The sequence below is a fragment of the Larimichthys crocea genome, chromosome XII, assembly GCF_000972845.2.
Source record: "Larimichthys crocea isolate SSNF chromosome XII, L_crocea_2.0, whole genome shotgun sequence".
NCBI classification, from domain to species: domain Eukaryota; kingdom Metazoa; phylum Chordata; class Actinopteri; family Sciaenidae; genus Larimichthys; species Larimichthys crocea.
This window is the reverse complement of record NC_040022.1, coordinates 6,636,243-6,661,655: the sequence shown is the minus strand read 5'-3', so window position 1 is coordinate 6,661,655 and position 25,413 is coordinate 6,636,243. Positions and strand designations below refer to the sequence as shown.

The 25,413-nt window shown below is 44.3% G+C and overlaps 1 protein-coding gene across 1 annotated transcript; it reads left to right on the top strand.

Moving 5' to 3' along the window:
* The first annotated feature begins 656 nt into the window (after positions 1–656).
* lasp1 (LIM and SH3 protein 1) lies at positions 657–25,175 on the top strand. Its single transcript, XM_027285965.1, has 7 exons — positions 657–994; positions 8,456–8,550; positions 13,070–13,154; positions 18,033–18,140; positions 20,377–20,455; positions 21,259–21,353; positions 21,667–25,175. The coding sequence occupies exons 1-7, from the start codon at positions 926–928 to the stop codon at positions 21,838–21,840; spliced, it is 705 nt and encodes a 234-aa protein (XP_027141766.1). The 5' UTR covers positions 657–925; the 3' UTR covers positions 21,841–25,175.
* Positions 25,176–25,413: the final 238 nt, after the last annotated feature.

Genomic DNA, 25,413 nt, shown 5'->3' with positions numbered 1-25,413 from the left:
CTGGGTGTGCTTTAATTTCACTTCCTGCTGCTGTCAATGGTCACGTTGATTCTTTGAAGTTCCACCTTTTGTTTTTCACTACACAGTTCCTGATCTGCACTGCAGCTGGCAAGGCTAATGACTTTATGGCAATATTATTTGCATTAGGTAGCATCTCAAAAGAACACAACACAGTTATGTAGACACAACTCATGGTTGTATACGTGTGGATTGAGGGCAGTACAACTCCTTTGTCAGCAGGTGTCACCCTAACCAAAGGTATCACATGGACGTGTTGCAGTGAACGTGGCAGATGTGTAAAAAAAAATGTGATTTGTGATCATTGGATTGGTAAAAAAAAAAAAAAACTGTTACAAACCTGCAACAATACAGATGACCGAATGAGTTTGCTATGCAAGCACAGATGGGACGAGGACAGATATGTTGTGCATGTGCACAAGGCTCGACCTGGATTTCTTCACACTCATGCCATGGTGTGGCTTCATTTTCAAGCAACACACACACACACACACACACATACGAGTCTCGGTTAAATCTGTACAATGTATAGATGTTGTAGTTAGTAAAATCTTCCAAGTAAGAAGAAGAAAAAAAAAATTGAACCTCCCACACTGCCTCTTCCCTTTCTGCACGGACACGCGCAGAGGAGGGAGGGAGGGAGCGAGAGAGGGGGGGGGAAGCGGGAGCGGGAGCGCGCTTTCCGTGTCTGGTTAGTGGACTGACAGCCAGCTGTGCGGCTACAACGACAACAACAACCTCCTGGATTTGTTACATACAGCTACATTAGTGTCGGTCTGCTACTCGTCATAAAAACCGTACACTTAGAGCTAGTTTTTTTTTTTTGAGGGGAGCACTCCGGCGGCTACGAGCAGTATCATCGGCGGTTTCCGTGCTAACTAGCCCAGAAGAGCATTCCTCCTCCAACATGAATCCGTTGTGTAGCAGATGTAATCTAGTCGTTTACCCCACGGAAAAAGTGAATTGTCTGGACAAGGTAAGAGCACGATTAAACCGTCTTGTTTTTGTGTTTCTCTTTGTAGAAAACAACCCGTAGCCACCTCCCTTCTCTGGCCTCGTAATTGTCTCTTTTTAAAATGACAGCTTTCGCGTGTTTTTTTTTTTTTTTTGTGAATGAATCGACAGGACAGGTATTTCGCCAGCGAGGCGAGCTAACAGCTAGCTTCACGTCTGGGAGGTGATAGCTGAACCAGGCGCGAAATTACGCAGTGTTTTTTTATGAGGCAATGAGCTTCACTTTTAGAAACCACAAATATATATATGTTTGTTTGTTTTTCACCCAGAAAATGACTCCAGGCTACGGTGTTGATTCACCCTAAAAGCAGCGCCTTTCACAGCTTCAAGCCTGGCTTGGGCCTGGCTGGCACATCTGCTTTGATTGAAAAGCTAACGTCTCTTAACCTTTCTCGAAAAAATAAAACCCTTACAGTGGAGGGGTTAACCTTTACAACATGTAAACGATACAGCACTGGGCTGGGTTTCTTTTCTCTTTTTTTAATAATATAATATAACCGAGCTTTTTCTGTGGAGGAGAAGCAGCGTGGGCTGTTTTTTTTGGACATGTTGGTCTGTGTCCAATCCACTGGCTAATCCGAACCCAGGCATGATCAGTGGAGCCACCTCCAGTCCAGTTTTCAGTCAAAGGCAGTAGCCTTAATCTCAACCGAGGTGCTAATCTCATCAATTTGACCCCCTGCTCAAATCACACGGGAGCAACAATTTCTACCTGTTAGCTTTTGACTGGATGATTATATTTTTTCTGAATGCTGCTGCACTCATCTCCACTTTGCAACAAGACAAACCACACACTACCTTCTAGGGTGGGTGGGGTCTGCAATGTCTATTGTATGAATTGCAGTGTTTATGTATTTTTTTACTAAAGCAGGGCTCGAGGCAAGTAGATAATTTGTCTAATGGACATCTGAATAGCTATTGAAAATCAATCCCTGTCGAGACACGCTTATCTGTAGGGGTTGACAGAAAGGGGGGACAGAGCGCCCAAAGCACATTATCTAAAGTAACATCAGCTCTTGATCGGTTGCATTACTGCTCAGCTGCTGCATGGATGTGTTCTTGAATGCACCATGACTAATGTTTTCCCAAAGTACTCCAGACTGGAATTGATTTAGTGTTAGTGCACAAGCAGTCCCTTTTAAAAAAAATGTTTTTAAATAAAAAATAAGTGGTGTTATCATGTTGGGAGCTGGTATTGATGAGAACCAAATTGCCACAAGTACAGCCCCGATGTGCTCTGGAATCTGGCCTGAAGCGGAGTGCATTCCAGCAGACAGACACTCCCATAAAACGTGCTCTGTCAGAGGCCTGCTGTGCCGTCTCTCTCCCCGCTCTGAACCGAGCACAGGAGAGCAGCCTTTGCCGTCTTGTCTTTGCTGCCATTCCGCATCAGCGCTCGCCCCCCCTTCAGACACGCCAAAACAACCTCCCCTTTTTTCCTTCTCTGTGGCACACACACACACACACACACACACACATCGTCCTTCCAGTTTGTTTAAAGCAGCCCGAGGCCACATTGGCAGGGGGATTTTTCCATGCGCTAGGCTAGCTCAGGTGAAGGCAGGAGGGGGGGTTCAGCCTCAGCTGAATTGGTATTCTCAGCCACCGATGGATACCTTTTTTTTTTTTTACCTGACAGCCTCCTTCTGTAATATCTCTCTGTGGAGAGGCTGAACCACAGAGGCGTGTTTGTCTGTAAGCTGCATTCCAGTATAGAGCAGGGCTGGGCCCAGCGGAGGGAGCGGGCAGCCCGAGCACATGTAAAGGCAGGAAGTGAATTTCAGTCGAGGCTCTTCTTGGTGACGGTTTTGTCTCGTCGTTTGGCTTCCTCTCAGCACTTAAAATGTTTCATTTGATAGGAGATTAAAGCTGCATATTTGACTCAAGTATCTGCCTCATATCTATCAAAGTCTATCTCTTCAGTTCAGGGCAGCTGCTAGTAAAACTTGTAACAAGGAAGTGTCTAAAAAAAAAACTGTACGAGATGACATTTAGGGTCATGTGCAATGTTTAGACGAGTGAAATGATTTGTGTGTGTGTTCCTTTTTAGGATTAATAGTCGTTTTTTAGCACTCAGGAAGTGTGTGTTCTCAAGATAAATGAAGAGAGTGGTTTAAAGCTCAAAGCTCATCGCTCACTGAAACACTCCTCTCTGCTGCTTTACACTTCCTATCTGTACATGATGTCTGCATATTGTACGACTGAAGTCCTCCTACATCTCCTCATGAGATTTATTCATATTTAACTCTGACATATGTGCCATTACATCGTAGATTATGAAGCGGCGTAACCGGTTCCCGGGTAGTAAATTAGCAGTTATTCCAGTGTCTGTAGCGCTTCAGCGTCTATAAATAATGTGAGAAACCGATGCTTGGGTGCTCTTGACAGCTCATCGTTTTAATAAGTACGAAGGACAAACATGGCTAGTGGATCATGAATATGTTAGCAAAACATTTTAATAAGTGTTTACACACATTGGCGAGACCCGTTTGCCCGTTTCAGACGTGAAATTATGAACCCAAGTTTCCTAGATAAGTCACAGCCTCGCTCAAAACAAAAGTCAAAGCAGTCTGCTTGTGAAGGCGAAATTCAAAAGAAATATGGACGGACAAAAGGAAACTGGGCGGTTATTTCCTTCATATCAGCACGCCTGAACAGATACTGAAAGTACACCACAGCGTTCAAGGATTCTTGCTTCTGTTCACTCAGATTAATCAGCTACACATTCACATGTTTTGTATAAACCTTTACATAAACATGTGTTTTAGTTGGGCAGGTAGCAGAAAAAAAAAGCGATCACATGATCTCCAGTGTTCAGACACAGTTGGCATAGACAAAAGTGAGCATAGTAATCAGATTTCATCCACCGTTTGCATCGCACACCGATTCAGTCACTCATTTCGCAGCTACGACTGACTCTCGTCCATTTTTTAAAAAATCATTTAGCTAACAAATTGGTCGCTGTGTTGCTTGGCTCCACCGTGGGCTTTCTGGTTTAAGATGTGAGCCTCGATTGTACTGCTGCTTCTCAATCCCAGGAAATTGCTGGGAAAGAGGGTCAAAGGTCTGAACACGGCAGCACTGGAGCCGTGCAGCTCTGTACATTCTTTACTGCACGAAGGAGCTGACATCATGCTTAGTCATGTGAAATCAAATCTAAAAACTCCTTATTAGAAATCATATAAGCTTTTTTTGTCTCAGAACGCCATGCTACATGCAATGATTCGATTCCTTACTGTTCATATTTCGGTATTATCTCAGTATAGTCATTTTCCACGTCTTGTGCAGGCGTTCTGATTCACTTTTCCTCTAACCACGTTTTTTTTTTTTTTTTAGGGGAATTTGTCTACCGCCTCGCCTATATTTAGACCAATTTATTCAGAGAACTGATTCATGTTGTCCAAATGCCACAAGAGGTGAGGAATCAGTCCAGTCACCACTGGTCACCTCCCTTTATGACTCACAGTCACAAACACACATTTACAGTCAACATCACCTGAGGTGTTGACTCCACAGTGAGTGGACAGGTACTTCTCCTTTGAGCATTTTGCCAGAAAAAGGGAACTGGCGCAACTTATTGTGCTGCTTTCCCAATCTGTTGAAAAATATAAACCATATAACATGATGCAGCAGCACGATCAGACACTTTGTAAAGTGAGTTCACCTGTACTCTCTGCTCATCGCTCGGCTTTTTCTGCCGGGATTGTGTCGCTTTGTGGCGGTATGTGTGTGTCACACTCTGGAATGGTTTGGAAAGTGTGTTAAGTACACACTCTCCTCTAACGGAGTATGTCCATGCAAATCACTCTCTGGCCAGCAACAGAGCAGCCCTCAGCTTGGGTAAAAAAAAGAAGGCTAATAATTAACCAGCATGCTTTAATGAGTTACTTTCCTCTATTAGGACCAGCCAGATGTGGGCACTTTGTCTTTAGGCATGTGCTATCTTACGCACACACAGTAAGCTGCTGTAGTGTGTGTGTGTGTGTGTTTGATTTATTTAGCCGCTGTTGGTTTAAAATAAATATGAGTCACAAAGTTATCAAACCACGATCCTAATCAGCCAATGGAAGTATGAATAAAGTGGTTTTGAATGATGTTAAGTGCTACTGATTCGACCAAGAGTTATGAAACATTTCACCACAATCCCATGGGATGTCCTTCAGTAGTATAAGGCGCTTAATTACCCTGACGTATAATTTGGATTACCAGAAGACCGGACTGTGAAAATCCATTAAAGACAAGCTATAGATTGAGTCGACGCTTTCATCTAAAAACAATATGGTCAGAAATTCTCATCACTTGTTAGTGGCACAAACCATGTTTCCACCCAACGTGCCAACTTGTGGTTTGGTTAAATGTGTTGCCGTGGTGAGCGGACCAAACAAAAGTGAGTAATCTGCCCCCGTTTAAGGTCCCGCGCTAACACCGACATAGGAGCAGTTTGGTCTGTAGCCAGTAGGTTTAATTGCCTGTAGTTAGTATGTGAGAGCACGCTCCCGCTCCGACTCTAAATAACCCTCCCTCTGTATGTGATGCGGGTGCATACATGGTGTCTGAAGTTGTGTTGGCCTCCGGCGTTTTTGTCCAGGCCAACTTGTATTTGGTTCTCACCAAGAGCGAGCTGTGAGGCTGACTGAGCTTTTTTTTTTTTTTTTTTTTTGCTCCTGACTCGGATCCCTGCTGACACACATGCATCATGCACCGAGACATATAACCTACATACACACACACACACACACACGTATGCACACATGCCCCTGAGCTGCGCTGATGCAGGGAGACAGTGCTTCTTCTTCTTCTTCTTCTTTTTTTTTATGGGTGTTTTATTTCTAGGGCTCTGTCTCTGCAGTGTCCTCATTTTCCAGCTGACTGCCAGATCCTGCCTTGGCACCAGCAAACAAGGTTTTCCTGGAGATGGACAAGGCTAAGTGCCGCACGGCCTCTGTAACACACATTTGGGATGTTTTCCGTTGCCTCTACATCTCTGTCTGTCCCCTCCTCTGGCATCTGTTTGTCTTAAATCCGTGCTTACTACATTCTAACCACTTAACGTACAGGTCAGGTTTAGATCAGATGAGTGGAGGTTCTTGTCTGTCGTTAGTATGCATCTCCAATGTGTCCCTGGTGACCACTTGTGATTATGTTTCACATCCTTGCCCACATTTGATTTTTATCAGCGGGGAAATTGCAGACACTGCTGAGCGGAGTAAAATGAAAGTGTATATTCAGTTGTACAGCTGGAGGACATACTAAATAAACCGTTTAACGTGTCAGAGTTTAGTACACTGGTCGTAGTCCAGCGTGTCCTCTCACTTGGTGGTTTTTCCAGGAGACACTTTGAACAGCGAGGGTCATGTTATTCCACGTGAAGGCGAGAGGGCGACGGAGCTCGTGCTGGTGAAATGCGGGTTAGCAGGTTGGACGAGGCTTAGTTAGTTTGCTAAACATTTCAGCAGGTTTGTTCTTTGGAGTAGATCCGAGGTCAATATTTACTCTTTGATAACAACAGGAGTATCAAAGTCCGTGCTCAGCTGAGACTGTCACCTTTTCTCCCGCAGCAGCATTTGCATAAACGCCCCTCTGTTAGCGTTTATCCCTGGTTTTATCATTACGGCTGATTTAGGGAAATGAGAAGGCGATAACAATGGTCGGCCAGGAGAATATCACACTGCTGCTCGCCGAGTGCACGAACCCAGACGGCGTGCATGTAATGATGGCAAGCGACCACAGCTGCAAATCAGCTGAAGCTAGAGGAAATGGAATCTGCCTGCACTGTGCTGTTGTTTGTAAAGGGATTTACCATTACAGTGTTCGCCAGAACAATAGAGAGGGAGAGCAATGGAAAGAGTAACTCGATGTGTCCATCTGCATGTCCCTAAAGCCTCCCCAGTTGCTTGTAGCGGGATAAAGAGTTTGCATTTGAAGGCTTGGCTCAGTGTGTTTGGATCAGGCTCTCTCCTTCCTTTTGTATGGCTTAATACAATATTGCAATACAGCCATGTCAGACGCACACACACATACACTTTCCCGTCGTCATCGCACTCCATCCTGGGTGGTCCAGACAGGACAAGTGAGACGTTTTTTGAAACCAGCCTGAAGCCATATTCTTGTTCAGTAATGGCAGGAAGTGAAATGCCCATTGTGCTCGACGCTGTGTGTTTGGTCTTTCGCAGGCAGTAAACATCAACATCCCGGTGATTTATTGCCAGCTGTTTATCAGCGCTGTAACACATGCTGTATCATCAAACTGCATCATTGCGCGCGGAGAAACGATGCATTTTTCTGTCAATAACACACACCTTTTTTATCCCGAAAAGACCCGCGATGTGAGTTTGGAGTGAAACGCTGAGAAAACCATGTTGCACTTTGATGTGTTTCTGCAGTTCCATCCTCTCGTTTTTGAATAATTTTCTCTGTGCCGTTTGTTTGCGAGATTAGTGTTCAGTGTGTGGGCACTTGGTGTAGAAAGTGATAAAGAGTGGGAGAAAGAACAAGAGGGATGACAGAGCGTCCTGAGGCCATGTTAATAAGGACTCCCTCTTTCATTCCCTCCCATTCTTTCTTGCTTTCGCCATGTCTTTGCACTCCTCCCTTCCCTTCCCCTGACGATAGCAGGGAGCAGCCAGATCGTTGCTTCACTCTCTGGCGTTTTCTCTCGCTCTCTCTCTCTCTGCTGCCCACCCCTCCCCTGCTCCTTCTCTTCCTCTTGCTCTCTCAAAGCTCCTTCCTTTCATGTTTCCTCCCTCCTTCCAGTTTTGCTCCGATCCTCCCTCTCCCCTCCCTCGATCCCTCTTTGAACCCTCAGGCCACAGATCAGACCGGTGGGTTTGGGAGGAAGGGAGGAAAGGGTGGTGAGGGAGATGGCCTCTTATGAAGCCGGATGGAGGAGCTACCAGAAACATGCAGGCCTGCAGAGATGAGCAGACGGACAGGAAAGCGCGTGGATCTGCAGCACCATCTGAAACCGTTGGTGCACATGCAGAAAACTTGAGTCCGCCAGATTAGACGGCAGATAGGCAGCTTCCTCATTGCTCCAACCAGTGCAGCTAGCCCTATCTACTTATAAATAGTAAGCATACAATTTGCTATGAAAAGGGGATGTTGGTTTCCTTGTAACTGTTCAGTGCCAAGCATACACAAACACCACTGTTTCCACATTGCTTCACTTTTTTTTCACACAGGCCTCAACAGTCACTATTCTTTCTGTCTGTATCCAGCTCTTGTCCCTGTGAAACCTCAAGGGAATGAAAAGTAGTTCTGGCCTTGCTCATTCAATTAGCTTTCCTCTGCTGGTTGGTGTATAGGGTTTTTTGTGTGTGTGTGTGTTAGGCTCTCTTTTTAGATCCTGACAAAGGTGAAACAAACTTCTCTAATATCACCTTCCTCATCATTTTGTGTGTGTCTCTCTCTTTCTTCCTGACAGTACTGGCATAAAGGATGCTTCAGCTGCGAGGTCTGCAAAATGACTCTAAACATGAAGAATTACAAAGGCTTTGAGAAGAGACCATACTGCAATGCGTAAGTTTCCTTTCCTGTCCATGTCAGTGAGCATGTCTTATGTTTTTTTATACTCAACTGGGTTAGCCTGTATCCAAAAGACGCCGCTAGCAGTGTTTAATCTGTCCACAGACGGAAATTGGACTCTCTAAATGTGTGTGTATTCATGTTGCAACCCAACTAAGGCCCCTCTCTCTCCCTCCTCTGCTGTTTATCAGTGCCTATTCCAGCTCTCCCCCCCTTCAGAGAAAAGTCCTATACGTGGTGTGGGAAAGTGCCTCCCTCCCTCCTCCTCATTGGGGAAAAAGAGGGGGGGGGCATCAACAAAGGAAATTCCTAAAGTTCCTCTACAGTGACACAGGCGGACACTCTGAAAACTAGCATGTCCACTCACGCTTCAGCACATACTCGCACACTAAAGGCTCATCAGGAATCCGCGGAATCCCCCTCTGCCATCACTTATAATGATTTTCTCCTCCTCTCTTTCTCTGTGTGTGTGTTGGAGAGGGGGGGACTGCCTGTTTCTGAGAGGGAATGCAGAGAGAAGGCGTTTCTTCGTGTTCTGACAAGCTCCTTTGCATTTTTCCCCCAAGCGCTTTTTTTTTTTTTATTGCCGGAGAAATTAATCAACATGTCATGCTAGTAGCATTGTGGAAAAATCTATAGTAGTACACCAGCTTGTGGTCAGCTGTTTTCACTAGGATTTGGCTTTGTTACTGATGAATCCCAGGGCCAACAAGTCCGTTGTGCCAAGTCTCGAGTAAAATAACAAGAGGAAAAACTTTGTTTTTCTTTTCTCGTCCATATGTCTCAATCTGGATTTCATGTTTGACCTGCTATTGGTGGAGCCAACTTTTTTTCTGCTGTATTCACCCAAATCTGGCTGCAGGACTGTTTTGATTTCTTATTAGCCACAAACTGCTGTTAAAAATGTCTCATCACAAAGTGCAGGAGCTGGCATGTGACTGAAATGTTACAGGAACTCCAGTAGTTTCCCAAAAATGTCGTCAGAATCACTCGCCTCCTTCCCGGCTCTGCAGTTTCATGAAATTCAGCCACAAAACATGTAACTACAGACTTTTCTCTCAAGTTTTAAATGTTTCCAAACCCAAAAAAAAGGTCACCTTTTAATCAGAGGAAACAAAACAGATTAATTATTACTGCCTTGATCTGACAGGGAAAACCAAATATATGCAAATCATTTTCAGGTTAACCAAATGCGTTGATCTGCTTCTGGAGTACGTCCTGCTCGCAGATGAGCGCATGCATGCTTCAGGAATCGTGCAATAAGCCCTTTCCTTTCAATCAATCATGGATTATTATTATTATTATTATTATTAATGCGACAAAGTCAATTTTCCGTGTCCATACTTCCACACTTTGGCATGTAGATCCCGGCGTTGACCACCTTCAGCAGGTGTCGTCTCCACTATCATGTTTGTTTCAGACTAAAGTGGCTTCTCCTTTCCTGCTTCCGATGTTCCCTCGGCTCGCCACGCCAGCAGGAGCAAGACCCTTCAGAGCCTGTTTATTATGCCTCTTTCCGTTTGTTTAAAACAAGCCCTGTTCGAGTAAACATCATCAGTGGAAGAGCCTCCCGCTCCAAGAGAGGAATGCAGGCTACGTTCTCTGTTATTATTCTGTGGGATAACTGCTTTATCATTACTCCTCCATATTTGTCCTTAGTAATTGATATAGGCGTTGTTTGTTTTCGCTTTATTCCCACCCACCCTCTTGCCTGAGAATCCCATCCCTGATTAGATGCTAGAGTCACAGGGGGGGGGGATTGTGGGAGATTTAGGAGATCAGATAAGTGGACATGAAAATTCTTCATTTCCCCTGGAGGATGCCGGAGCCATTGTTAAGTCGCTGCCTGAAATGACAGATAGCCCCAAAATGTATTTGAACGTCAGTGTGGTGTTATTAAAACTTGTCACAGGATGTCTTGATTTAGTGCCGTCCTGTACAGTGCCCTGCCATTTAATACAATTTTCGAGGTCATTTATTATGTTACAGGATTCAAACTGTGCGCTGTGGCGCGACACCGCTGGTCGCCTCCTGGTTTGTGCATCTGTATGCGCTCGTTGGAAGCTGACCAGCAGAGAAGCCTAGTCAGTAAAATATCAGATGAGCTCATGATACATGAGCCTTATTGGGCAGTATAATGGATTCTGCCAGTCACTGTACAGCCGACACCTCTGCCTCTTTGTTTATTAGCTCACTTTCATGTACTAATAACGTGCTCCTCGGTCATTGAACGTGTTCAGACGGATGATATTTGCTGTTTTATTACATGCAGATGAAATGTTCCTGCTGAATGATGCATTACAACCTTTCCAGGTCTCACAGGGTCGAGCCGGTCTCAACATCTCCTGGTTCCACTATGCAAACAGACCCTCTCCTCATGCACAGTAGGCAGTGTGTGTCTGTGTGTGTGATTACACATGTTTGACTCCCCCCGTCCGATCACTCCTCCCCCTCCATTTTGATCACTCCCTCTTTTAGCGTTCACAGGGCTAACCGAGTTTGTGCATGTGTCACCCACTCCCGTCTGCGACTTATTACCTTGTTATACAACCTGACAGATAGATGAGTGTTCTTGTGACTCACTCATAGCCTCAAACAGGCATGCATGGTTGCGTACACATTACATTAAGATCCCACTGAGTCATAAGCTTATATCGGCAACCCTGTGTGTTGTGTGTTTTGTATGGCAATTTACTGACCCTTAAGTGTAAGGACAGTTTCTAAAGGAGATGACAGGTAACGCCGATTGTAAGGGTGTGTGCTGTGCCTCTGCTTCAGACGAGCATTGGTTTTTCAGGCACACTGATGCTCCGTGAAAGGAAGTGTGTTCCACCACAAACTGGACACACCCAACTCTGGAAAAAAAATGAATGTGTATTATTAGTTTCCTAGCTTTCATCAAAGGGTATCCCACAATAAAGACAAAGAGATACACTGCTGGTAAAAAGGGGCAATGAAGTTAGCAGCTATTTTTGTTTCCATACACTTACAGCGAAGGCGTCACAGTTCTAGAGACACAGAGTGGTGTGCGTGCATTATCTCTGTCCCTCTCTGATAACATATCTCACAACATTAAAAGATTAGCTTCATTTGCAGTTTTTTCTCTCCCAGCCTGTCCGGCCTCGGCTGAACCGCTACATCTGAATGTTACTGGTAGCTTCTTCTAGGAAAATGAGCGCATAGCAGTCGTGTCGCTCCGGTGCGAGCGTGCACAGACCTGCACGTGTTTGGGTGCAAACGGACAAACCAGTGCTCGTTGTATATCACAGGGTTTGAAATGTCAACTCGTGCTTTTGTTCAGATCCATTCATGTTAGAGCTATTCTCTTTAAAGTGGCTCGTATCTTTTTTTTTAACAGTAAGTCATGTAAAATACATTAACCACAATCCTTTTGTTGTTTTTTTTACATCCCAGAACGAATGCTAATTCAGTTTATTTACCACGTTGTCAAGGAAACGGTAAACATATTGCTTAAATGGGTTACCCAGAGGCACGGATAGCGGTTGGAGTTTTTTTTTTTTTTTTTTTTAGGTCACCCGGCACCCTGAGGCAGGCTGGGAACTGCAGTCTATATGAGCGGTTAGATAATCTGTGAGGGCTCTTCCTCTCCTGCTGGATCTCAGCCATGTGTTTTTTCCATTAATTGTGGACCTGAAGGCTGCTTGTGCACAGAAGCCTCCAGCGTATAAAAACCCACTGAGTTACGCGTCGCACGCACAAACCACTGATGACGCTTTAAGCGATCAATAAGTAAGCGCGAAGCGATGAATGGCTTTTGGAATGACGCTCGGTGTGCTGCATGCGTGCATGTCTGCGTGGAAGCCGCGTGTTTATGCTTACTGTGTATATTTGTGTTTGTCATATTTGTTTCAGGCAGAGCATTTTCTCCCAAGCTGTAGGAGGTCGGGTGCTTATGGGTACGCGGCTGTCAAGAAAATTGCCAGAATCCATTCGGAAAAGAGACTCGCCTTCACGCTGTATTGAGGGGGGGGGCTACCCATGACATCATTCACACTCGCCCACTGTCTCTTTGACCCTGTTGCTGCACCTCTTCCTGTTATACCCCATAGTGCTGTGTCTGTGTGCTGTGTGTATGTGCATTAAGTGTGTGTGAGTGCCTGTGTTTTGTAGGCTTGGAAAGCTTTTTCCACACCTGCCATGGCTCGCCTCCAAAACTCTACAACCTTGAGGCTCTCATCCCCCCCACACAGCCCCTGCCTGCACTTCCTCTTTTTCAGACTACCTTGGCTCCCACTGACAGAGCATTGTGTGTTACACTGACATGCCTTTTTCTACAGGGGCTCCTAACTCAACCTCAGGACCACCTTGAATAACAAATGCCCCCACTGTGGGGCCACAGACTGCACACTGCTTGAGTTATGCCATTTTTTTTTTTCTCTCTTAGAGTCTCGGCTTGAGTGTCACACTGGGAGTCTGAGTGAAAGCTGGCATCTGTCTGTGTGCGTTTCCTCTGTACTGACATTCTTTGCTGTTTTGTGTGTTTATTTTGCAGACACTACCCCAAGACAAACTTCACCTGTGTGGCTGACACTCCAGAGAACCTCCGCCTCAAACAGCAGAGCAAGATACAGAGCCAGGTAACTCTTTCTGCATGTAGCTACTCATAGGATTCATGGCTAAACCAAACTCCAGCTGTGAGACACAAACACTCGGAGGGTTTGTTCACATTTTTCCACACCAAAAGCCACGTTTAAATTTGAAAAGCTTGACTTGAGTTAACCCTAAAAATTGATCTGGGACTAAATGCTTTCACAAAGCCAACTTTCAGATAATGTAATCAGTCTAATTCGAGATAAGTGCATGTGCACGGCAAGGCAGACCTGAGAAGTGAAGCATGAAATTGATTCATAATGGACGTTGGACTTGAGAGAGTGCTGGGAAGTCTGTGGCCATGTATTAAAATGATAAATGCAATAGTATGGAGATGAAACAGCAGAAATGATTACCAAGAAAAAGGTGTGGCTGGTCAGGTACAGGTTAGTGGTACACAACCTCAGAGATGATCCTGGCACAAGAATGTTGGTTCAGTTAGAGGTTTTAGTCCCCAATCCCGTATTATTGGTTCAGTTTCTTCCATGACAAATCTAAAAGAATATTAGCACTCTTTATTTTATTATAAAGTAGTTTCCTATCAAATCTGACTTTGCATAAATCTGTTTTGCAACACGTTCCACTTCCTTTTATCGCCAGCTGAAAAAAATAATTCTTGTTACCCAAGAAAGCATTGCAACATAAATGTGCTTGATTAAAGTGGCAGGAGTGTGTGATGAAAGCACCGCATCTCAGTTGAGTATTGTAATTCTGCCTAAACTTGAGTTTTAGCTCAACTGAAACCAGTTATGGATTTCCTGAAAGTCACAGATGTACGTTAGGTCATTGCTGTGGTGGAATCTGCGTAGATGAAGGTGTTTTCATCAGAAGTGGGGTAGATATGGTGTCAGTCATCCATCAGGCTGTCTGTCATTGGTTGATTAGATTTAAAGTGGGTCTTTTTCACACACAATGGTAGGGCCTAAAAATAAGCCAAATGTACTGTAATATGTCACAGAACAGCCCTCGTGTTTCACACTGCTTGTGTTAATGTGTCTGGCTGTCATCTATATGCTTTTTTAAGATGGCTGCAAATTGGATTATAGCCTATTCAATTTGCTGTGGCCCCGTACTGATGCGCTGTTCTTTTCTCTGCATCTTTTGTACACTTTATTGTTTTTTTTGTTTTTTTGCAGGACCACCCATGTGCACTGACCCTAGATCCTGTTTTTTTCAAATAGCTCCCAGTCTGTTTTGTAACCACAGAAAAACTACTATGGCAGTTCCTGCTGAAGCTAAAATAACAAAGACCCAAATATATTCTAGGATATATAAAAAAAACCCCATCAGACAAAAATATCCTTCTGAACTGGGTCATGTGTTATTGCCTTAATAAAGATGGCTCAGAGAGAGAGTCAGAGAGATTTGTACTTTTAACAGTGTGTTCCCACAGTAGCTATTAAAGAAAGAATAACAAATCACAGATAAAGTGGCTATAAAATGTTCATTCATGGTGGGAAACCAGTAGCAGACAGAGTTAACCTCAATGGTTGATGTTTCACTTCTCTTATTCATGCATGGTGTCTATGGGATGTTTCTAGGAAGTTGTCCATCAATGCGATCACTAAAGTTAAAAAAAAAAAACCTTGGAAGTTACATAAGACAATTTTTTTTGGCCTTTTTGAGCTTTATTTGACCGAGTCAGCTGAGTGACAGGAATGTGGGGATAGAGAGATGGGGGATGACTGAGCCTTTGTACGTGGGGCGGATGCTCCACAAACTGAGCTAAACGACACCCCTACATGACGCAATTTAAATGAGAAAATTACACCAAATGCAAGTTTTTTTAGGACAATTCAGGAGAGAGAAGTGACTTCACATTCAGCCATTAATCACAAAAAAAGTCCCGATCCTGGAGGGCCTGGTGTAATAATCATTCTTTAGGGACGGATCAACAGGGAAAGGCTGAAGGAGAAGCTTGTTTCTCAGCATGTAGCAAGGAAGAGAGGCAGGGCTTATCAAAGAGTGTCAAGTCTTATCCGAGTGTCAGTGTCAAACACTACAGATCAGGGTGTGTGCATGTGAGAAGGGATTTTGTGTTGAGTATTGGGGTGGGGGTAGTGGTCATATGGGGAGGGGGATAACTAAATGACAGATGGTGTTTTCCACATGGATTGTACATCTTAACATCCCCCCACAAACAACCAACAACCATAGACCAAGAGACAGTCATTACTGTCTTTACTAATGCTTTATCGTAGTCACTGGTCTATGAATGAGATTATTACACTAAAGATGTTTCCGATGACGAGGTGTCTGTGTTTGTGTCTTTTTCTTTCTCTCGTGGGAGTGGTCAGTGGTCTCAGAATGATTTCATTAGAAATTACCCAAAACTTTAAACGAAGGCAGATTTTGTTTCTGAAATATTTTATGATTAAAAAAAAGTTCCCTCTAAAAAAAAAACTTTAAAAAAAAGACGGCGCAGTTTGAAGTCCTTTCCTGCCAAAGACGGCTCGAGAATGTGCTTTTGGTTACAGAAAGTGCTGATTGTGCTGCAAGTCAACAAAATTCCCTCAAAGTAAAGGTCATTTCTAAAGAACTTCCTGTGAAACTGCAACATATTTAAGCTTCAAGTGGAATGTTCAAGTATTTTTGACCTGTAAATACATTTGAATAGATGACATAATGCATACTACATGTAGATATGTTTAGATGATAGCCGCTTTCACTATGATGCTTGTGTGCCCGAGTCCTATTCTTCACAGTCTGAGTGCGTTTGTGTCAGTGTTAGGAAGTTGAAGGTGTTTGTGTGGTTGACTGTGGCCGTCTAACCCCTCACCACCATCGCCGCTGCGTTGCTACGGGAACCCTATTGCTATGGTAGCAGGGTAGAGGTTTGTCACACCTCATTACAAGACTTTGCGGGGGGAAACGGAAAGAAACGACTGCGACAGAGAAATAAAGAAACTGGAGAGAGCGAATTGGGGAGGAGGAGAAGGGAGAGCAATGAGGCGCACATGAGCGAGGAGAAGAAAAAAAAAAGGAAGAGACAGGAAGGCACCATCACAGAGAGAGAGAGGGAGGAGTGCAGGGTGAAAGAGGAAGAGATAAAAGTAAAATCCCCAGAGGAAGGAAAGCTAGAGGAATGCAAATAAAAGCAGAGAGAGAGGGAGAGATTATAATGAGGAAGAGCTCCAGCGCTATGGAACGACTCTTGTGTGTTGCTGTTGAGGCAGTAAAATATGAATGAATGAAAAGGGAGCGCAGGGAGAAGGGAGTGTGGGTGGGGAATGAAAGCAGAGGCATGATTGGAGGAGATGTAGCTGTTGCATAGACCCAAAAGGACAAAGAAGATGGAGTGAGAAATAAAAAATAGGGGGGGGATCACACGTAGACTGACGGGAGCGGAGCGAGAACGAAGGACAAAGATGGGTCGAGGCCGCATTAATCTTCGTCATGACTTATCTTTGTGCGCAGGCTTGAGAGCCGTGTATAATTTCCCATGGAATGAGGATCGGCCACAGTTTTCACCCCTCAGCGGACGTCACACCAGAGATGACAGCAGACCCGGACGCATCACACGGCGTCAAACACACGTTATGTGTGAATCATGACCGCGTCGTGTCGTCCAGAGACGCCGGGAGATGAGGGGAGGATTGGTCAGCATTCTGTTTAGCAGTGTCAGACGTTCTGTGAAGGGTGGTGGAGCTTTGTTTCCTGGTAGTGCAGTCACCATGGAGGCAGAAATGCGAGTGTTGACGGTGGTGGTTAGTGAGGGGAGGCTGTGGGATTAAGTGATTTGTCATTGTTGAATTGTCACAGCACGTGCTGAGCTGTTTTCTTACTTCTTTCTTGAGTTTGACTTGACTTCCTGTTTCAGGTACACAAAGTGGGTGGTCATGGTTTAAATACTTGAGATCAGCCGCAGGGCAGCTCCGAGGGCAGAACACCAAGCATTGTATTTTCTGATACTCATCTGACGCTGCATGGGCTGGACATTTCCTCCTCTGCCCTCAGGGTCAGGACGGGGTGGGAAGGCTGGAGAAACACACACACACACACACACACACACACACACACACACACACAGACCGACATCACACACTACCTCTCTTTATGACCATGTATGGTTGCTACCACGTCCTGTATGCAAGGCCTTCCCTCCCCAACAAACAGGAAGTTATCGTCATCACAAAAGCAATATACGCAGCCTCACTTTTGCTTGCACTCCTAACGCACACACTCACACTGCTAATGCTTACCTTTTATTTAGAGATTATAAATCAGACACAATGTTTATTTAAGCCGCACAGCTCAAACCTCTGTGATATGTAATAGGTAGGTAATTTGACCGACTCAGTATAATGACAAGTTCATAAACGTTGCACATTGAATTTCATTAAAATATGGGATAAACTTTTCTGACAATCATCAGTCGAGGATATACAAAAATGTTCCTTTTCCACTACAGGTGACATTTCAGCATTCGGTGCCTACAGCTGGAATAAAGTCAGTAAAATGATTATCATCATGCTGTAAAAATATTTTATTAGGCCAAATTAAAGCTCAGGATTCATCCATTTGCAAAGGCAGGTGCAAGCACTTAATAAGGTGGATACCACAGATACTATAGATGAAGAACATTACGAATTAAAACCAGCAGAATAATATCAAGACACATCAGTTTTCTTGTGTTTGCTCTAATCTCTATATGTTGAAGGGATCTAGGTCACAGCATCTATAAATAATCACCCGCGCGGCATTTGTTGGATTTTCCTTGTTGACTCGCACAAAAAAAAACACGAAGACGCTGTTCATCTGGATGTGTAATTCTTCTCAGCGAATAATGCAGCGCGTATTATTCGCCCTGCATGTTTTAACCTCCTCCTTCTTGTCCCTAACGTGATGGTGTTTGTGTTCCGCAGGCTGTCTACAGGGAGGATTTCGAGAAGAATAAAGGGAAAGGTTTCAGCGTGGTCGCAGACACGCCGGAGCTGCAGAGAATTAAGAAGACGCAGGAACAAATCAGCAATGTAAGTGTCTTCTCTGCATGATTATCTCTTATATTTATATTCTCATATTTGGGTCCTTTCTTCCTTTTGAGAATCCTGATTGTTACAGCTTCAGGCTAGCTTTTAGGCAGGTTGTGTTTGTCGGGTGTAGTTAAAAACTTTTAAGAATACTCAACATAAGTTACTGATAAAATTCACCAGTGGAAACTACAAGACCTTTGATTGTTCACTTTATTTGACCTCCTGAGGTCTGCTTCTTCATCTCACGCCGCAGAGAGTTTTTTAATAATATTTTGCATGCTGTTGTTTTTTAAACATGTTTTATCCTCCCATTTAGTCACTGGCATCTGTAAATGTCAGGCTTCCTCTGCTTACACTCATTCATAGTAATGTAATTCTCCTCAAATCACTCTCCACGTGGACCGCTCTCCTCCTCCTCCTCCTCCTCTCTCCCTCAGCTCCACGTTATTGATTCGCCATTTCTCTGTAAATACGGAGCGGCGATGTAGAAATGCATGCAACGTTTACTCTTACTCCCCCAGACTGCTTAAGTCAGCCGTAAAAGGCCTTCATTTCCACACTCGCGCACAAAACATACGTCATTACACATAACTAGCTCTGGCTTCGCTAATGGCATAATTAGTGTGGAGGGTGATGGGTAATTACTGCTTTCATGCGGTGAAGGATCTTGAGTGTCTGAGATCAAGGAAATTTGGAAGACAGAGGAAGACGGAGACACGTGCGATAAATGGATTTATGGGTGCGTGCACACAGGCCACATCAAGGTAGCAAGTGCGTTATAGCGGACGGATTTGAGTGCGTCACGACTGATAAACAAGACAGCTGCTTGCAATCCCATCTTTTCTTGGACTGAAACAAACTAGTTTACTCAGCGCCTTCTCCAGAATGCAAAGCCTTTCATTCATTTCTGCTCGTCTAGACCTGTCATGTCAATCACTCTTGTTTGTTTTGTTTTTTTTTGCTTTGTCACGACTCTACACCCTTGGTTGACTGTTCTCAACTTTCCTGTCACCTTCCTCTTGTCAAACGGCAAAGATTGAGAGGTGGTAAGGAGCTTTTAGTCCAGCAGAAGCCAAGGGCCACTTCCTGTAAACGCACACACACGGCGTCTGTTAGACCTGCTCCTTGGAAAACAAACCAAAATAATCTCTCTTGCACACTCTCACTTAGCATATTGCACTCAAGAACAGTCGCTGTGTTCTCTCGGTAGCCCGCCTCACTGTCCATGCACAAACACTCCGTCATCCCATCCAGTCTGTGAATACACTCCTCGCTAACTCTCGCCAGCACAGTGGGCTCTTTGAGCGGCCGGGTGTAAGCGGGGACAAAATCGGGGTTGTAAATCGTGAACGAGGCACTGTGAGTCAGTCTGTTATCAGCCTGGTAATAAGGGGGTGTGGGGCGGGTTATTTAGTGCAGTCGTTAGAGCAGTCACTCAGTTTCAGTTTCATCAGTGGCCCTGTTTCATGTTGTAACACTGAATGCTGCCTTTGTCACACTGCAGGGGAGGTTGGAGGTGGATCATGAGCTCTTTGTACCTGAAACTGTAGCGCAGCTGCTTCTTTCAGCTCTAAATATGTTCAGCGACACTTGTCAGAGTAGTGTTATGAATGATTTAAGTTAGATTTTGCTGTGCTTAGTCACATGACACCTCCTCCTCCCCCCAGTGTTTCCTTTTAAATCTAGCTGTCATCATTCTCACCCCAAGTGTTGAAGCTTCTTGTTAGTTCCCCTTTTTTTCTCTCTTCACCTGTTCTTCCTGATGTGTCAGCGACGGTTGCTACGCAACTCTGAGTTCAGACTACTTCCGGCCGACGAGATGTCATTTCCTCTCAGCGTCAAAGGCTGCTTCGCAGGGCTTCGCCTGCACGTAGCGCGCCCCACCTATCAGCACTAAGGCTGGGGTGCTTCAGGGCTGGTGGGAGACCTCTGGTGGATAGAAAGTGAAGTGCACACCGTGACAGCTTCCTGGAAAGAAGACTGAACCTGTACATTCTGAAGCTCTTACTAGGGATAAGCGAGCATCTGTTCACCCAACTAAATCATCTCTGTCTGTATCCATAGTCGCATTGGGTTGGGGTTAAACTGGATGTAAAACAGCCTCAGAACTGAGCTACGTTTCTATCACAGTAGTATGAGACATTTTAATGTGATTATCTGTACCAGATACATGTTTCTGCTGAGTACTTGCTCTCTCCATCTTTTATCTTACTCTGTTTGTGTTTGTCTCTTACAGATTAGGTACCATGAGGAGTTTGAGAAGAGGAAGACAGGAGGAGAGGCCCCACATCATCAGCCGAGCACCCCCAGCCCAGGTATTCCTTCGAACACACCTAGTAGATAGAAGCAGCATGTGTGAAAGTCAAAGAAAAATTTGTAGAAGAGCCCAGAAACTTTCTGATAATATCAGAACAGTTCAGCAAAATCCCCCAAAACATAATAAATAAAAACAAAAAACTATCTGTGAGGCTCCTTCAACTCCTGACAACTACATTAGGCATCTACGTGTATACACTTCTCTCAAGCTTCTCACATTGTCTGTGCTCGGCTCCATCGCTGGCACAGGCTGGATGAGCTCACCAGGCTGGATATTGCCTCTCAGGGATCTTGGTTGTAACTTGTTCACTGCTCCCCTTCATTCAGCTATATACTATGTGTATATATTATTGAACTGCTGCAAGTTATTCTAAAACTGCATCATCTGTGCTGAAATTCATGGACAAACATTTTAGTTTAAGTTAATGATTGCTTGCTGAAGTAGCCAGCCAGCCAAGTATTTAAATGAGTTAGCTGCTGTTTGTGTCATCCATGTAGTTGATTTACACTCCTGCACAGAAAGGCATTGTTCAGGACGTTTCGCAACAGGAAAATCAGTATACCATCTGATGGCATGCCTTGGCTTGCCATGATTTGGAACTTGTCACTCAGAGAGTTCATACAGACCGTAAACACGGCCGGCATTAACATGCATTTGCTGTACCTGTTGCAATCTTCTCCTCCCGAAACAGATTGCAGATTACAGCTGTTGAATATATCTAAAAGCGTGCCTGGTATTCAGCAGGAGATGTGTTTCCAGCTCGTGATTTCACCTCCACTTTTCTTTCTGTTCCACCTGCAGGTTACCAGCAGCCTGCAGCCTCTCAAAACTTCCACTATGAGCCCACTCCTGAACCAGTGCGCCCGGCAGCCACCGCCCCTCCTCCCAGTGCTGGGGTAGGTCCTCCATAGTCGAATTGAATTTAGCAATAAGAACATGGCTTCAGCTTCTTAGACATTAATATTTGCTGGGGTTTTTTTTAGCCTTCTCTGGTTGGAAACTGAATATTTTGGGGGTACAAAACAAGACATTTGATGGCACTACAAAGATAATGAATCACTGGCAACAGTCCAATTTCTAAAGATCAGGCAGGATTCATGTAGTTAACAATTGCACAAACAGGCATTTCTGCTGTCGCTCCTCTCTGGATCAGCATACCTGTGGCAGCTGTTGTCAGGAACTAAGTGAAGTACTTCTTGTTATCCACAGAAGCGGTACAGGGCAGTGTACGACTACTCTGCCGCCGATGAGGACGAGGTGTCCTTCGTGGACGGGGATGTGATCGTAGACGTGCAGCAGATCGACGAGGGCTGGATGTACGGCCGCGTGGAGCGCACCGGCCAGCAGGGCATGCTGCCCGCCAACTACGTCGAGGCCATCTGAGTGAGAGGGAAAGAAAAAGAGGGAGAGAAAAAAAGGAGGAGGAGGAGGTAGAGAAAGGGAGGGAAAGAAGGAAAAGAAAAGCCCAGTGCCATCTCATCTTAACGCCGCTTTCTCTTGATTTTACTCTTGTTCCCTAACCTGTCCTGTGAGACCCTGAACCCACCCCCACCCTTTACCCTTTCTGCATCCCTGCTCTGCTCTCACTGCTCAGCTCCACCACAGACACCCTCTACCTACCTACCTACCTATGTGTCTGTCTGTCCTTCTCTGTCTGTCTGCCTGCCTCTCTGTCAGTCCGTCTGTGCTGATGTCTGTCTCTGTGTGGATGTTCGTCATCCTCCTTATCTTTCCCCCAACAATCCTGGCTGCACTCTGGTGCTGTCACAAGTGGAAATCAAAAGTCTTAAAAAAAAGAAAGAGATAAAACTCACGGTTCATCACAGTATGTCAGGGGTCACACCGTGTCTCACAGCTCCATCCTAGCTATAGCACTTAACAAATGCAAAAACAAAGAAAAAAAAAAAAGGCCCCCACGAATCATTTTTCTGTGGAGAAAATAAGTTTAAAGTGTGGGTGGGTGTAGGCGTGTTTGTGTTTTCTTTCTTTCATTTTGCAGCGTGATCTTGGCCAGACTGGAAACACAGTGTAGAATCTCAGTCTTATCAGAACTAAGCTTGAATATTTTTGACTTGTGTACATTCCTTTTAACCTCTAACCCTGTTGCTGTCGCACCAATTAGCCAGTTATCAGTCTTAACGGAGAGGTTTTTAAATACATATATAGACGCAGGGTGGCACATCTCGCCATTGTGCGCTCAAAGAAGGCACGCCTCGTGTTCAGCACTGCATTGTGGGGTATCGTTGTGAAACTGGAATCGTAGCCTAACTGAAGAGCACCTCCTGACGTCGCGTCGGGGCACAGGAGGGATCAGGGACAAGTTAGGGGACATTATCGGTCCATCTCTTGCAGCCGCACTGAATACATCACCTCACTTGGTGTGGATGTACAGTACACACACCCTAATTCCTGTTTTATTTGCAGCCTGAATGCCTTCAGTCCTGAGAGAATCACAAAGCTGTGGTGATCGAGGTGAAACTGTCCAGAGATGGGAGCAGGTCAAGTCCTTCCCATTTCTTTGCTACAAAATCACCGTCAGTAAGAAAACACATTGATGAAAGAGAAGGCCAAGCACAACTCTATATTGTGTCTTTTTTTTTTTATTATTTGAAATATAATCCACTGTTGTTGTTTTGTTTTTTTTAGTGAACATTCCAGTCTTTTTTTTCCATTCAATGTGAGGGATTGAAGTTAAATCCTTAGCTGTGGTATTTCTTCTCATGCTGTTCTTCTTTTTCGTTCTTGTAAGATGCTTATTTTCCAAAAAGAAAAACGACAAAAAAATTAAGTGTATTAAATAAATAAACCAGCAACTCAAATTTATGAACCAAGGCAGAAGAGTTTATCTAGACTTGTGCAGGACCAGTATTAGATAATCTGAATCCTGCAGGTCTGTTTCTGATCAGTGTTCAATAAAGAAAGTAATGTTACAGTTACAAAATACACGTGAAAGAAGAGATTTATTTCATCGAGGCAGGCCTGTCACCTGATGCAAGGACAGGAATCCCAGAAATTTTCAGCTATTTTTGATATTTGATCCGCGAATTAGCCGAACTGTAGGCTGGCGACGAGTCACTAAGATGGAAACAAACGTTGGTTCATTGACAGAAAATGAAGACTTTTAAGTTGCTGGCTGTAACACAGAAATGCTGTATCATTCCTTCACTCAGGATACTGTATTTCTGTGAGGACCTTATTAGATTTTAAAACATGACATTTGACCATTTCTCAGTGGTGTAAATAATCTCACAGGCCCCTGACCATACACACACATCCCCCCACCTCCCCCTGCTTTTCTTGCTGTTTCATTCTCCTGCGATTCACTGTGACTGTCACAGACGTGAGAGATAAGGGCGGTGTGTTTTTAGGTGTAGGGGTGGTGGAGGGGGCGGGGTTGGAAATGTTCAGCTTTATTAAAAGAAACAAGGCTCTCACTATGTAGCTAGATGACATTGTACAATTGTATATGTATCATAAAAGGTAAGTTAGGGAATATGTTTTTACAGGTCATGGTGCTCTGGGAAGTGGCTTGCCTGCAGATTTAAAGTGGCTCATAAGTTGTTGTTTTGTTTTTGTTTTCGTGAATGTGGCTGACGGGAAGTTTGTGTCCGACTCGTGGAAAAAATCGTAAAGTTTGATCGTAAAGTTTTGCAACTTTCTAATGTGAGGAACGGTTACAGTGCTGATGAAAATGGTCACCGAACCAGAAAAGAGAAACTCCTCAAACTGGTTTTAAAGGTTGCCAAACAAATGGAATGAACACACTGTATGTATGCCTGCATTTTGCATTAACCTCTACTTGACAACAGGGCAAGTTTATTTGCAAAACAGATGCTTGATCGGAAAGCTGTTTTAGAGCTCACGGTTGTGTTTCTCCTGGGTAGACTGAAGAGTTTATGGTTTGGCTTGAAGTGTAGTGATTGTTCCTGGCTTATGATTTAATAATTTAATAACAAAGCTACTTACACTGGTAGCCTTCGTTAACCGCCAATCCCGATTTTCTTCTTGTCTTAAGGGTGAAGTGGCCAAAGACAGCCAGTGTTGTGCAAGTGTGGTTCAGGATGGATTTGTTGAGGGCAAAGTCAAATTCGAGCGTGTGATTATGTAAGTGTGCGAGGCTGGGGGGAGGGCGGCGGAGGGCAGTGACCCGATGCTCTCAATCTTCCCAGGCTGTGAGGCAGGGCAGGGTTTGTTTGTCTGACCTGGATATTAGTCAGGAGTTAACCTCTTTGCGCCAAAATGCCGCTCTTCTGCTCTGGCATCACTCATCTACTGAACCGTAACACCATATCATAACCCTGTTTCCATTCAGTTTCTGTCTTAGTATCCTGTCCACCAGTCTGCTGAGATCCCTCTTTCCTTCAGCCTTCATTGTAGGCTCCTGCGCTTCTGATGAATCATTCCCTGCTTCTATGATACTGGTTATATACTGTAGACTTTGCAGAGTGAAATCATGTATTCCACAATCGGGTTTAGCATTCAGACCGGTTTTGTGCATTCCATCTTAAATTGTTTTTGTTTTTGATATAATTTTGTTATTTTTTAAATAAAAAAAATAAAGATACCATATGCATATTGACATACACGTGTATTCAAAACTCATTCTGGATACATACTCAGAATTAAGGACCTGATATCATCTCCTGTTGCCCTGTTACAGCACTTCAAATTGTACTTATGATTCTGCAGATTCAATAAAATGTCATTTTTTTCTCAGACTGTTGTTTGTGCCTCGAGCCTCATGTTGTGCAGCTAAAGAGCGCGACAAAGGTACAGTAGCCAAATTTGATGCTTGGGCCCTTTCTACCACTTTCAAAGTAGCCTTTCATCATGTGCAGCACACAGCAGCTGCAGCGTATACACAGAGAAATCAGCACACCCAAATTATTCTGCCCTTTTTAATTCTGAAATTTTTAATTTAATTTTCTACAAGGACAAACAATAGGGACTCGCCTC